The sequence below is a fragment of the Lynx rufus genome, unplaced genomic scaffold, assembly GCF_022079265.1.
Source record: "Lynx rufus isolate CCGP_SWC_20201006 ecotype Redwood Valley unplaced genomic scaffold, mLynRuf1.p SCAF_9, whole genome shotgun sequence".
NCBI classification, from domain to species: Eukaryota; Metazoa; Chordata; class Mammalia; order Carnivora; family Felidae; genus Lynx; species Lynx rufus.
In genome coordinates, this window is record NW_025814897.1 from 62,761,874 (window position 1) to 62,776,666 (window position 14,793).

The window sequence follows — 14,793 nt, forward strand, 5'->3', positions numbered from 1 at the left end:
ATTTAAAGTGACACCAGCTTCATTATTATCCAACCATCATGTTTTGTTTTTCTTTAAGTCACTTATATCTCTTAATATATACCTGATATGTATGTGAATATATACATATATGACACCTATACATATTATGTATACCCACACACACTTATTTTTTGCTTATTTGGATACTGTCTCATTCCCAGAATAATAATATTATAAAATCAGATTTTCTTCGATTTGTTTGCTACACTTAGCAGAATTGTTAGTATTTTTTAATGTCTGAATGAATCTATACTTTCAAGGCTAGCATGAAATCTCTTTCACAATTTCCCGCTGATCACCACTCCAAATTTATTGTATTCTTTTATGGGATATAGTATGACTTTTTAGATGTTTGATAATTTGTTTTCTCTGTGATTCCAAAAGAACGGAGAGAAGATGTCCCCCTCGAATGATACCAAGCTCCACCCCTCCTATTTCCTCCTGCTGGGAGTTCCAGGTCTTGAACAGATGCACATCTGGATTGGGTTTCCTTTTTGTTCTGTGTATTTGATTGCCCTTGTGGGGAACATCACTATCCTGTTTGTGATCAAGACTGAACGCAGCCTTCATCAACCTATGTTTTACTTCTTGGCTATGTTAGCCTCCATTGATCTGGGCCTGTCCACATCCACTATCCCCAAAATGTTAGGCATATTCTGGTTTAATTTAAAGGAGATTAGCTTTGAGGGCTGTGTCGCCCAGATGTTCTTTATTCATATATTCACTGCCATGGAGACTGTCGTGTTGGTGGCCATGGCCTTTGATCGCCATGTTGCTGTCTGCAACCCTCTGCGATACAGCCTGATTCTCACTAACAGAACGATTGGTCTCATCCTTGTTGTTGTATTTGGTGTCAATTTCATTTTGGTTATCCCTCTGGTGTTTCTCATCTTCAGACTCCCCTTTTGTGGACACCATGTAATCCCCCACACATACTGTGAGCACATGGGAATTGCTCGCCTAGCCTGTGCCAATATAAAGGTCAACATGATATTTGGATTAATTCTTATATCACTGGTGTTTGTTGACGTGGTTCTGATCGTCATCTCCTATGTGAGAATACTCCGAGCTGTCTTCTGCCTTCCTTCCCAGGATGCCAGACTCAAAGCACTTAATACATGTGGCTCCCATATCTGTGTTATCCTAGCCTTCTTTACTCCAGCTTTTTTCTCCTTCATGACTCACCGGTTTGGCAGGAACGTTCCCATATACATTCACATTCTCCTTGCCAATCTATATGTGGTTGTTCCACCTGCCCTCAATCCTGTCATCTACGGAGTGAGGACCAAGCAAATTCGAGAAAGGGTTTCAAGCATCTTTTTGAAAAGAGGCTGACATAAACTGTCTCAGATATTCATTTTAATCTAGGTAAAAGAGATTGTGTTTCTCAACTACAGAATCTTGCAACAGAAAAAAAAGACTCTAAACTTAGTATTATTTCATTAATAATATCCCTAAATATCCCATCTAGAGCATATAATGGGATTAATGTCCAAACAATCACTGTGAAAATTTATGGAATACCTAAAGCTTTGGACAACTTAGTTACAAAATTTTATTACTTTCCTGTATAACCTCTACAGAGCAGATCTTATGGACATGACTATGTGGAATAAAATGCTTCTTTTTATTTGCAAACAGTTAACTCTGTTGGCCACATTACCAAATATATATATATATATATATATATATATATATATATATATATATAAATCAAGGACTATAGGCATTAAGTAGTTGTGACAGATTCTTTCCTTACTTTCTTAATTGCTTATTTGTTTTTATCCATAGTTTTATTGATACTTTATTATATGCCAGAAACTTATAAGTCATAGAAGTATAAAAATAAAAATATAAATGGTGTTTCAAGTTCTCATAGGAAAAAGAATTAGGAGAAATTTTCCCCATGATTGACTCTGTGTGGAATCTTCCCAGATTCATCATATCTATGCAGATCTCCCATAAGTGTCTTACTGTTCAAAGTGAACTAGTCTGTCTGTAGATGCGTGTATATGCAATACTGCAAAACTTATAGAAATATAAATGTATTTATATTTCTATCAATCTCTATCAGTGAAGGGGGACTTCACAGAAGTATCAGTATGGTAAGGAATTTAAGATGCTCACGAATAATACCTCTAAATGGGTGAATTCCTATACATCTCAATTATATTCTCAAAGATCGAATCTAATGCCATAGATAGTAATTATTCTCAGATTCACGAACTTTAGATATTCATTCATTCATTATTAAGCACTTTGGCACTTTTTAATTTTCACTTATTCCTCATGGCTTATCAGGTAAGCCTCAGTATCCTATGCTCATTTTATAGTTTTTGATCAATGATATGTATTTGGCCAATGTTTACTTCATGGTATCTTGCTGCTCACATCTTAGGTGCTTAACAATTTTTTTCTTTAAAAAATTCATCTTCCAAAGAAGACAGAGAGATGGCCAACAGGTGCATGAAAGGTGCTTAGCATTACTAATAATCACATAAATGCACATCAAAACTACAGTGAGATATCACTTCATACCTGTTAGAATGACTATTCTCAAAAGACAAGAAATAACAAATGTTAGTGAAGATGTGGAGGAAAGGGAACCTTTTTGCTCTGTTCGTAGGCATGTAAATTGGTGCAGCCATCATGGAAAACACTACGGTGGTTCCTTAAGAAATTAAAAATAAAAATTATTCATCATGATCAAGTGGGATTCATTCCTGAGCTGCAGGGCTGGTTCAACATTCACAAATCAGTCAATCAATGTGATACGTCACATTAATAAAAGAAAAGATAAGAAGCATATGATCCTGTCAATCAATGCAGAAAAAGCATTTGACAAAATACAACATCCTTTCTTAATAAAAACCCTCAAGAAAGTCAGTATAGAAGGAATATACTTAAACATCATAAAAGCTATATGAAAAGCCCACAGAATATCATCCTCAATGGGGAAAAACTGAGAGCTCTCCTCCTGAGATTAGGAACACGGCAGGGATGTCCACTCTCACCACTGTTGTTTAACATAGTGTTAGAAGTCCTAGCCTCAGCATCAGACAACAAAATAAAATAAAAGCCATAAAAATTGGCAAAGAAGAACCCAAACTTTCACTTTTTGCAGACATGATACTCTACCTGGAAAACCCGAAAGAGTCCACCAAAAGACTCCTAGAACTGTTAAATGAATTCAGCAAAGTTGCAGGGTACAAAATCAATGTAAAGAAATCAGTTGCATTTTTATACACCAATAATGAAGCAACATAAAGAGAAATCAAGAAACTGGTCCAATTTATAATTTCACCAAGAACCACAAAATACCTAGGAATAAATCTAACCAAAGACGTAAAAGACCTGTATGCTGAAAACTATAGAAAGCTTATGAGGGAAATTGAAGAAGACACAAATAAATGGAAAAACATTCCATGCTCATGGATTGGAAGAATAAATATTGTTAAAATGTCAATACTGCCCCCCAAAGCAATTTACACATTCAATGCAATCTCAGTTAAAATTGCACTGGCATTCTTCTCAAAGCTAGAACAAACAATCATAAAATTTGTATGGAACCACTAAAGACCCCGAATAGCCAAAGTAATATTGAAGAAGAAAACCAAAGTGGGAGGCATCACAACCCTAGACTTTAGCCTCTACTACAAAGCTATAATCATCAAAACAGTATGGTATTGGCACAAAAACAGACACATAGACCAATGGAATAGAATAGAGACTCCAGAATTAGACCCACAAATGTTTGGCTAACTAATCTTTGACAAAGCAGGAAAGAATATCCAATGGAAAAAAGATAGTCTCTTTAACAAATGGTGCTGGGAGAACTGGACAGCAACATGCAGAATAATGAAACTAGACCACTTTCTTACACCATTCACAAAGATAAACTTAAAATGGATTAAAGACCTAATTTTGATACAGGAAACCATCAAAACCCTAGAGGAGAAAGCAGGCAACAACCTCTTTGTGTCAGTTATATCGCAATAAAAATATTAGAAGATATTAACAAAAAATTTTCAAGTACAACATACACATAGTAAAATTAAAGAATCTTACACATACAACTTGATGGACTTTTTATGAACATATAAAATATATAGGGTCCTGAACTTTGGAATACCATTCTTTAAAGTGTCTAAGTCCCTTTCCGGTGGCTGGGACTAGTTACTCTTTCCCAAGCTCAAAGTATCCCTCTCAGGCTCCTTCCCTGTTTCTCCACTTTAGGACACTCCTTTTTGGGACACCCCTAACCCAATAATCTGCATTCATTGAACTCTGCATTCATTCATTTGAACAGATGTCCAGAGAGTTCCAGGGGAAATGCCTATAGAGTTTCCCAAGGCTTTTTGAATAGTCCCAACTCTAGGGTGGTATCCTGGAAAGCAGATTGCTCCACTGGGTGGTGCAATATTTATTTCACGGGATTGCTAAAGGCTGATCTACCAGAATGGTACTGGCATGCTGATTTAGAGTGATTCAAATTGTATATGTGGTCAGAGTCCCTACAAAAATGTTTTCTGAGTGCCTACACACCTTGTAGGTAACCCAGAACATATGTCACCACTGCCTAGAATAAAATATGTGGCACTACTAACAACCCAGAATACTTCATGCCCTTTATCAGTCGATTACTTCCAGAGTTCATCATTTTTTGTATCTACGACTATAGATTGTATACTTTATGATTTTAATAGTAATTAAATCATATAGGTCTTTTGTGATGGCTTATTTCACTAAAAATTATGTTTGTGAGATTAATTCATGTGATTGCATTTAACTGTAGCTTGTTACTTTTAATTGTTGTATAGTATTCCATTTTATAAATGTACCAAATTTACTTAATAATTCTGGATGGACGTTTGAGTTTTATCTCATTTTTTACTATTTTGAATATGGTTCTTATTAATATTTCTCTACATGTTGTTTGACAGACATTTGCAATCAGTAATAATTCCTGTGTATGATTGCTAAGTGATTGGGAGGGTATGTTTTTATCTTTATTAGAAAGCTCCAACAGTTTTTCATATTTATATATATATATATGATATTACACTTTCACCTGTTACATATAAGCCAATTGCTGCACATCCTTATCAGCACTCTTGGTTTTGTATATGTGTTTATGCGGGGGTAGGTATGTATGTTTATTTGCTTCCATTATTTGTTAGCATCATGTAATGCTATTGGATGTGGTTTTAATATACATTTCCTTACCACTAATAATGTTGTAAAAACTATAGCTATTGTCTACTTGGATGTCCTCTGTAGTGGAACATCATTTTATTTAAAGTCTGTGTCCATTTCTTTAGAAATGTGTTATATTTTTCTTAGGAAGCTGTAAAAGTCTATGTATGAATCCTTTCTTAGATATATCCCCTGAAAATATCTGCTTCCACTATATGAATTGACTTTCTACTCTTCATATGGAAATTTTGAGGAATACAAGTTTTCATGTTCAATGAAGTTGAATTCATTAATATTTTCAGTTAAAGTTTTTGTTCTTTGTGTCCTGTTGAAGAAATCTTTGTTGAACTCAATAACATGATAATATTCTTTCAAGTTAGTGTCAATATCATTTTTAAAATTTTTAAAAAATTCTAGTTAATATACAGTGTAACATTATTTTCAGGTGTACAATATAGTGATTCGACACTTCTATACAATACCTGATGCTTATCATGACAAGTGTACTCCTTAATCCCCAACACCTATTTAACCCATCTCCCTGCTCACCTCTCTTCTGGTAACCATCAATTTGTTCTCTGTAATCGAGAGCCTATTTCTTGGTTTTCCTCTCTCCCCCTCTCTCGACCTTTGCTCATTTGTATGTTTCTTAAATTTCATATATGGGTGACATCATATTATACTTGTATTTTGATGACTAATTTATTTTGCTTAGTATTGTACTTTCTAGCTCTATCCATGTTGTTGCAGATGGCAAGATTTCGTTCTTTTTTATGGCTAATATTCCATTGTATAGATATACCATAACTTCTTTATTTTTACATTTATGTCTATGATCTATCTAGAATTGATTTTTGTGTTTGATGTGAAATAAGTATTAAATTTTCTATATGAATATCCCAGTTGATCCAGAACAATTTATTGAAATGTCCTTCTTTTCCATATTGTACTTCATGACACTTTTGTTGTAAATCAGATATTAGCATATAGATAGGTCTTTTTCTTGGCTCACTCATCTACTTTTCTATCCATGTGCCAATCATTTACTGTCCAAATTACCATAATTCCATAATAACAAATATTGGTATCTGGTAGGATCTATACATCATATCCAGGAGTTTGGATAAAAATAAATGAGGATTCCAGATCCTAGGCCACATCAAAGTTAAGTAGGTCCATCAAAGCAGCAACACAAAGTGATCAGTGGGAAAAAGTTGGCAATCATTCCAGATTTTTATTGACATGGGTTATCATATTTGCTGAAGGTGACTAGAGGGGAATGAAAAAAAAGAGACTAGGAAAAGAGGAAGAACAGACAGAAGTTTAAATTCCTTACTGCCCCAACTGGGGTCTAATTCTAATTCTTTTAGTAGTCCTGCAAGGCAGAGAGTTGGTCCCCAATTCTGTTCCACAGTTTCAGCATTGAAGGAACTTCATCTGGTCCTGCTCTAAGGTCCAAACACTGCTTGAAATTTATCTGATATAGCATGTTAGAGGCTTGGTTCACCACTTCATCATTTTACCAAAACCAGTTGCCTTCATCTGTTTGCATTTAGCTGTATCCAATTTTTATGGAACTGTGCAAGAGGCCAACCCCATCCCTAAGTTACCAGACTGCAGGGAATCAGTCAAATGGTCCCTGCCCTCCTACCCATAATATATTTGAGATTTCTCAAGCTTCCCTTGGAACTTACTTTAGATTTCATAATGCAGCCAAATTTTCCTTTATAATAATCTGTACCACATATTTTTTATACTACCATTCAACACTTTATCCACCTATCCATCCATTTAAATGCCAGTGTTAAATATGTCAAGAAGTGTCCAGGAACTGAGCATTTAATTGCTGTACCCTTGTGGAGTGCATTTTATAGAGCAGATTCTGTGCTAGGTCCTGAAATTCTTATACCAGTGACTCTTAAATATCCACTTAATGATATAAAATTAACCTCTTTGACCATGAATTATTTTTTTATTCTATAATTTTTATTAGCAAAGGCTAGACATAACTTAGAAGACTGAATACTGAGAAAATTTTAACAGTATGTCATATGTCAATAACATGTAATTATAAATAGTTGTGGAGGACAAAGAAACATGCTTGAATAGCTATAAATAAAATAAAACTAGCATGAAAGCTGGTCTCTGGGAGGAGGAACAAGAGAAACAAAAGTCTTTGAGGTATTTATACGATTTGGTGAGTATTTGTAAAAATGATTCTTCCACATGCAAACTCCTCATCATCATATACACACAGACCTTACACATCCTACGAAAATTAACTCAAAATGGATCACAGACTTAAATGTAAAACACAAAACTATAAAACTCCTAGATGATAATATAGGAGAAAACCTAGCTGACCATGGGTTTGGTGATGACTTTTTAGAATCAACATCAAATGGAGAATCAATAAGGCTGGAGTTTGTTAAAATTAAAAACTTTTGTTTTGCAAAAGACAATGTGAAGAGAATGAGAAGGCAAGCAACAGACTGGGACAAATATTTTCAAAAGAAACATCTGATAAAGGACTGTTATCTGAAATATACAAAAACTCTTAACACTCAACAATAAGAAAAGAAACAACCCAATCAAAAACTGGGCAAAAGACCTGAACAGGCACTTGACCAAAAAAGACATGAGGATGGCAAATAAGCCTATGTAGTATATTCCACATCACATGTCATCAGGGAAATACAAATTAAAAGGACAATGAAATACCTGTCAGAATGTCAAAATCCAGAATATGAACAAAACCAAATACTGGCAAGGATGTGGAGCAACAAGAACTCTCATACACTGTTGGTAGGAATATAAAATGATACACTCAGTTTGGAAGAATTTGGAAGTTTCTTACAAAACTAAACAGATTCACCATGTGATCCAGCAATTTCACTTCTTAATATTTACCCAAAGAGTTAAAAACTTATGTCCACATAAAAACTTGCATACGGATGTTTATAGCAGCTTTACTCATAATTGCCAAAACTTGGAAGCAACCAGGATATCCTTCAATGGATGAATGGATAAATAAACTGTGGCACATCTAGACAATGGAATATTATTCAGTGATAAAAAGAAATGAGTTGTTAGGCCATTAAAAGACATGGAAGAAAATTAAATGCATATTACTAAGTGAGAGAAGCCAACCTGAAAAGCCTACATATTATGATTCCAAATGTATAACATCCTGGAAAAGGCAAAACTATGGAGACAGCAAAAAGATCAGTGATTGTCATGAGCTGGGGGTGGGGAAGAGGGGAATAGCACAGGAACACAGAAGATTTTTAGGACATGAAACTATTCTGTGTGATTTTGCAATGATAGGTGCATGCCATTATACATATGTCCAAACCCATAAAGAGTACAGCACTGTGAGTGAACCCTAATGTAAACTATGGACTCTAGGTGATAATGATGAGTCAGTACAGGTTCATCAATGATAACAAATGAGTGATGTTGACAATGCGGGAGGCTAAGCATGTGTGTAGGCAGAGGGTATAAGAAACATATTCATACCTTCTACTCAATTTTTCCATGAATCTAAAACTTCTCTAAAAATAAATTATATTGAAAATATGGTACTTGTATTATCATTTTAAAAATTTACAAGATATAATACACACTTAAAAATATTAATAATGGCTTCTCTTTCTTCTAATTGAGTAGGAAAAGTTCTAATTTTACTTCTTCAGGTTTTTAAAAAAATTTTTTTAGATAGTACTACACAAAGGTAACCACCAAGCAAATAAGCATGGTAAAAGTCCAGTTTCCAGGCACAACTAGTAAGCATATAAAGATTATATTAATGACCTAGACTAGGGCATTGCAGCAGAGCTCTCCAAATACCTACCAGAGTACATATTCACACAGTAAATGTAAACCCTCTATGCATGTTCAGTGAATAAATTTATATTTAAATATTTTTAGCTTATATATTCAACATTCAGTATTGGAATATTTTATGAATTATATCCAATAGTCTAGAAATATTTATAATGGCTATATTTACTTAAATGGAATTAGTAAAAATTTGTTTTAGTTAGTGCTCACTAATTTTGCACCATTTTGTGTTCCTATTTTTGGTTTATTTCTTGCTTAACTGAAATATGTTTGACTAGTTGTCTCAGGTACACAAGTAGTATAATGTATGAGGTATAAATCAAAAGTTTTTATTTCCTTTATGTGATTGTGTTAAAAAATTAAGATCATGTAGATTCATCAGGTTGTTTTCAGTTTAGAGCTATTAAAATAAAGCTGCTATGACTATCCATGTACAAGTCTTTGTATGAACAAGTAAGGGATAAATACTTAGGCGTATACTTGTTGGTTCATAGGATAAGTGTATGTTAAATGTTATTTTTAAAACTATAAAACTGTTTCCAAAGTCTTTCTTCCATTTTGTACCCACCTAGATAGAAGTGTATGAGAGTTCCAGTTATAGCACATTGGGTATGGACAGTCTTTTGAACTTCAGCAGTTTTATTATAATGGTATCCCATGCGGTTTCAATTTGTATTTACCTAATGACCAGTAAGATTAGCGTATTTCACGTGCTTACCGACCATTCACATATTTTTTTTGTGTGTGAAATATCCATTATAATTTTACTTTCCTTTTTTTTTAATTGGGTTTTAACCTTTTTATTATTGACTGTAAAAGTTCTTCATATAGTCTACATACAAACCATTGTCTATGTGTTGCAAGTATTTTCTCTCCATCTGGACTTGCATTTTGCACCTTCTCAGTAGTGTATTTTGTCTTTTTTTAAAGTTTTTATTTAAATTCCAGTTAGTTAACATACAGTGTAATATTAGTGTCAGGTATATAATATAGTGATTCAACTCTTCCATACAACACCCAGTGCTCATCACAATAAGTATACTCCTTTTGAAAACAAATATACATATTTCTTATTTTTATGGAGTCCTTACAGTCATAGTAAGGACTTTGTAGGTCAGGTGATCAATGGGTCTCCAAAACCACTATTGTGGTTCTTTCTCTAGTTCCAGAATGCATAATATGAATAGATATACTCAGCAACTGGCAGAATCTCTCTTGCTCTATGAAGGTCAGTCTTTGTTCTATGCAAGCCTTTAACTGATTGGGTAAGGCCAACATATATGCAACTAGTAAGATTTAAAAAATTCTCATTAAACTTGTGAGTTGGCTTAGGTGAAGCAAAAGTGTTTTTCCATATTTTTAATCATTCACAACAAAGATGAAGTTCATTCTGTACAACCTAGGAAAGGCCCTAGGAGTTGTGCCTCATTTTTTTTTATCTGTCTACATTTACCTGTTCTGTTTCTTTTTCCTGCTATATTTTACCTTGACCTTACTTAAAGCCTAAAATGAGTATACCCTGTGAAGTCCCACGAGTCCTTTCAAATATTTGACTCTATGTAGTTGCTGCAGTTGCTATTTCAAAACTTATAAAAATGGAGTATTACATTGATGTCTATGGTGTTTTGTTGATTATTTTCTTCCCTGCGGTTACATGATTAAGGAAGCCAACTGTACCATGGGAGAAATAAAATCAGTATTTGATTTCTTTGATTGTTATTCCAGGAGCCCATACCCTATAGCATGTTTAGTCAGTCCCATTACAACCATGACTGTGCTTGGCAGCTCAACATTCCTCCACCATAACCAGTGAATTCTGTAAAGAGACTAAACAATATTACGTGAAAAAAAAAATAGTACTTGAGTTGCGCTAAGACTTTATCCCCAAATCCTGATGTTAATGAGTTACAGAAATAAGTGACCCCTATTTATTTAACAATAATGTTTATAGTTAGTCTAGGAACAACTATCTGCTATGTAAACTCATCTTTAATTTGATATTGCACATAAGTGAGGAAACATTATGTTTAACATCATATTCTGTAAAGCATTTGCTCTATAGAAGCTTAACAACCCTTCCCTCTTTTAAGGAAAACATTTTGAAGACTCTTTCCAAGACAAGAGTTTAGAGTCAAACTTCCTTAAAAAGGAAGATCATCACCACCCGTTCTCGGATCTGCTTAGTTCTCACCCCATAAATAATGGGGTTAAGAGCAGGTGGGATTATCACATATAAATTTGCCAGGAGGATGTGGATATAACGTGGAATATTGTGGCCAAATCGATGAGTCATAAAAGAGAAAAATGCTGGAGTGAAAAAAGCTAAGATGACACATACATGGGAACCACAGGTATTAAGAGCTTTGAGCCTGGCCTCCCAGGATGGGAGTCTGAAGACAGTACATAGAATCTTCACATAGGAGATAGCAATCAAAATAACATCCAGAAGTATCATAGAGATAAGAATTAATCCAAATAATATATTGACCTTTATGCTGACACAGGCCAGACGGGCAATGCCCATGTGCTCACAGTAGGTATGGGGTATAATATTATGTCCACAGAATGAAAGCCTTAGAAGGAGAAACACAAGTGGAAACACCAAAACAAAATTTTTCAACATTCCTACTCCAGCAATAATACAAATAGTTCTGTTGGTAAGGATTGTGTTGTATCGAAGAGGGTGGCAAATGGCAACGTAGCGATCAAAAGCCATGGCAACAAGCATGAATGTTTCGAAACCTGTAAACAGGTGTATGAAGAACATTTGAGCTAAGCATCCCCCAAAGTCAATCTCATTGAGACCAAACCAGAATATGCTCAGCATTTTGGGAATAGTTGCGGTGGAGAGGCCCAGGTCAGTGAGAGCCAACATGGCCAATAAGTAGAACATGGGATGGTGAAGGCTGTGCTCAGTCTGGATCACAAAAAGGATGATGCCATTCCCCAGGAGGGCAATCAGATAGACTGTACCAAATGGGACACCAAGCCAGAGCTGCATATTTTCCAGTCCTGGGATTCCCAACAGCAGGAAAGATGAGGGGTGAAAACATGAAGTATTGGCTAGAGACATACTGGCAAAGGCTTCTGATAGTCACACTCTCTTCATCTTATATACGGCTCCTCAACTCATCAAAACTGCTAATATTGAATAAGAACAAACGAGACGTCAATACTATATTTTCTCTAGGAATACAGAAGAAACATCATGTTTTCCCTATCTTTTCCTCTCTTTTACTTTCATTGATACATACATATTACAAATGAAGGAGAATATTCCTTAAGAAATGAATGGATATTTAGATACTGGATGTGATTATCTAAATTAATTTTAGTGAGAACATTGACTAAGCTAGTTGATATGAGTCTATATTAGCCTCTAACTACTAAAAATATTTAATTATACATTGGGAGAAGATCTGTATACACTGATATCCCACAGATAAATGATCACAGTCCGTGAGCACTGACAATACTGTAGATTTCAGAAGCATCCTTTAAGATCATTTGTTTAAAAACAAACAAAAACCAGAAACAGACCCATAAGTACAGAGAACAAACTGATGGTTGCCAGAGGACAGGATTATGGGAGGATGGACAAGATAGGTGAAGGGAAGGGGGAGATACAGTCTTCTAGGGGATAAAAGGTATAGCATAGGGAATATAATTGTGGGTATATAACTGTGGTGGCAGATGGTAGCTATAGCTTTGGTGAACATAGCATAATGTATAAACTTGTCAAATCACTATGTTGTACACATGAAACTAATGTAACATTGTATATCAACTATAGTTCAGTAAAATAATAACAGGAAGAATAAAGTTATAGATCACATGTTTAACTAGAACAATATACTCCTCTGTGCATTTCCACTTACAACCATTGAACTTTTTTTAAATACCTTTTAATGTTTATTTATTTTTGAGTGAGAAGGAGACAGAGCACGAGCGGGGGTAGAGAGAGCGGGAGACTCAGAATCTGAAGCAGCCTCCAGGCTCTGAACTGTCAGCACAGAGCCTGATGCGGGCTCGAACCCATGAACTGTGAGATCATGACCTGAACCGAAGTCGTACGCTTAACTGACTGAGCCACCCAGGCGGCCCTACAGCCAATGAACTTTTATTTCTGCTACTTAATGTGGCCTATGTTTCTTCCTCAACTTGTTTATGAATAACTTTCATCACAATATAAGCATATTTTTTTTCTAAATTTGTGTTACTTTTGTTATCAATGGATGAGGACATTTTCTTTAGTTTTTGAAATAAAGACCTTGCTTTAGGAAGCCATCGAGTTCACACAATTCAGTGTAAATTGATTAATCTTATATATAAAACCACCGTTTATAGAAAGATTGGCTGAAGCTTAAAGCATTGACTGAACCATTCAGGCTCCCCATTTATTTCCCTTATTCCTCATAGCAGACAAGTTGGATTCACTTTATTTGTAAAGAATCCATACTATTTCCAACTTTGTCCCTAAATGGGAATTCATTATTATTATTATTATTATTGTTATTATTATTATTGCTATTAGAAGGGAGAGAACAATTTCAGAAATAATAGTATTATATAAGCATTCAATATTATTTATTTCAGTTTCACAAAGAAATTTCACACAAATTACACCACTTGTTACTCACATCAGCCACACAGAAAAAACAGGACAGATTCTAGCTCCTGAATCAATGAATGTCTTTTATGTCTGGATCACAGAAGCATGTCTCCATCCTCAAAATGACTGCTTGGTTGCAGTCACCAGCTCTTAGATCTGGTATTCATAGGTTTCTGCCCAAATGCATGTATTTATGGAATTTTCATATAGTCTCAAGGGTTTAGCCCTTTATTCAGTTTCTTGAGCTACTTTGCCCTCATAATCAGCACCCCTAGGTTTGTTCCTAATTTCCTCTTCTTCATTCTCTACATCTCTTGCATATTTTACTAATATAATTGCTATAAATTACAACTCTAAAGAACTGGGAACCAAAGATGAGTGTCTCTCAATTATAATCCATAAAGAATAACCCTTTGAAGAGGATGAAATAGTGTTTATATGAGAAAGGACCTCTTCTTACAAGCCAAGGAAGTTAGGATGTTGCACAATATACTATGTACTTGGGATTACAGACAATCAAAGTAGATTTTTGAGAATAAAAGAGAAATGATTCTGTGAGAGAAAAGAGAGGAACATGAAATCTGTAAAGGTGGAAATATGCTGTAGGAGAGATCCTCAAGACAGCTGTGAGGAAAAGGGAGGAGGAACCTGCATCATCCTCTTATCAGTTCTCTACATCTTACCTTAGTTACCCACTTTCAAAAAGGCCTTCACTGAATTCAGTGGACTGGCTTATAATACTCTCTCCTAAGACCTTAGTCTACTACACAGCTCTCTGTGTCTGCCTAAGCAATGTCTGAGTCCCCATTTAATTGTAAGCTTCATGAAGAGTTGCAGAAGAGGCCAGGAAGTTTTGTTCATCATTATGTTTCTAGCGCAACATCTGGCAGATAGCTGCCACTCAAAACATTTGTGAATGAAAGACTGGGTAGGTGGGTAATTGTTAATTTTAACTCTTGGTCAAAAGTCCTTAGGTTAGAAGGATGGGAACAGAAATCAAATAGTGTATCCAGCAGTTAAGGATAGAGAAATGAGAAGCAAAACCACGATCCTCATAAGAGGATACTCTGAATATATGTAAGAAAGATAACTCTTTGATCAGAGGCTTTCCTGACTAGGGG

At 34.9% G+C, this 14,793-nt stretch overlaps 2 protein-coding genes across 2 annotated transcripts; one reads left to right on the plus strand and one right to left on the minus strand.

Moving 5' to 3' along the window:
• The first annotated feature begins 417 nt into the window (after nt 1-417).
• Nucleotides 418-10,653, plus strand: LOC124505502 (olfactory receptor 52E4-like). The gene is made up of 2 exons (XM_047071467.1): nt 418-1,326; nt 10,624-10,653. The coding sequence occupies exons 1-2, from the start codon at nt 418-420 to the stop codon at nt 10,651-10,653; spliced, it is 939 nt and encodes a 312-aa protein (XP_046927423.1).
• A 538-nt stretch (nt 10,654-11,191) lies between these two features.
• On the minus strand, nt 11,192-12,133 carry LOC124505534 (olfactory receptor 52E8-like). Its single transcript, XM_047071499.1, has one exon. It carries the CDS (start codon nt 12,131-12,133, stop codon nt 11,192-11,194), a length of 942 nt encoding a protein of 313 aa, XP_046927455.1.
• Between the last annotated feature and the right edge of the window lie 2,660 nt (nt 12,134-14,793).

Excerpts from the sequence above, each read along its gene's own strand:
- LOC124505502 (XM_047071467.1), top strand. The coding sequence starts at position 418 with ATGTCCCCCTCGAATGATACCAAGCTCCACCCCTCCTATTTCCTCCTG. Across the intron at positions 1,327-10,623 it reads CCAAGCAAATTCGAGAAAGG|TTGCTGCAGTTGCTATTTCA; the intron begins GTTTCAAGCATC and ends GACTCTATGTAG.
- LOC124505534 (XM_047071499.1), bottom strand. The coding sequence starts at position 12,133 with ATGTCTCTAGCCAATACTTCATGTTTTCACCCCTCATCTTTCCTGCTG.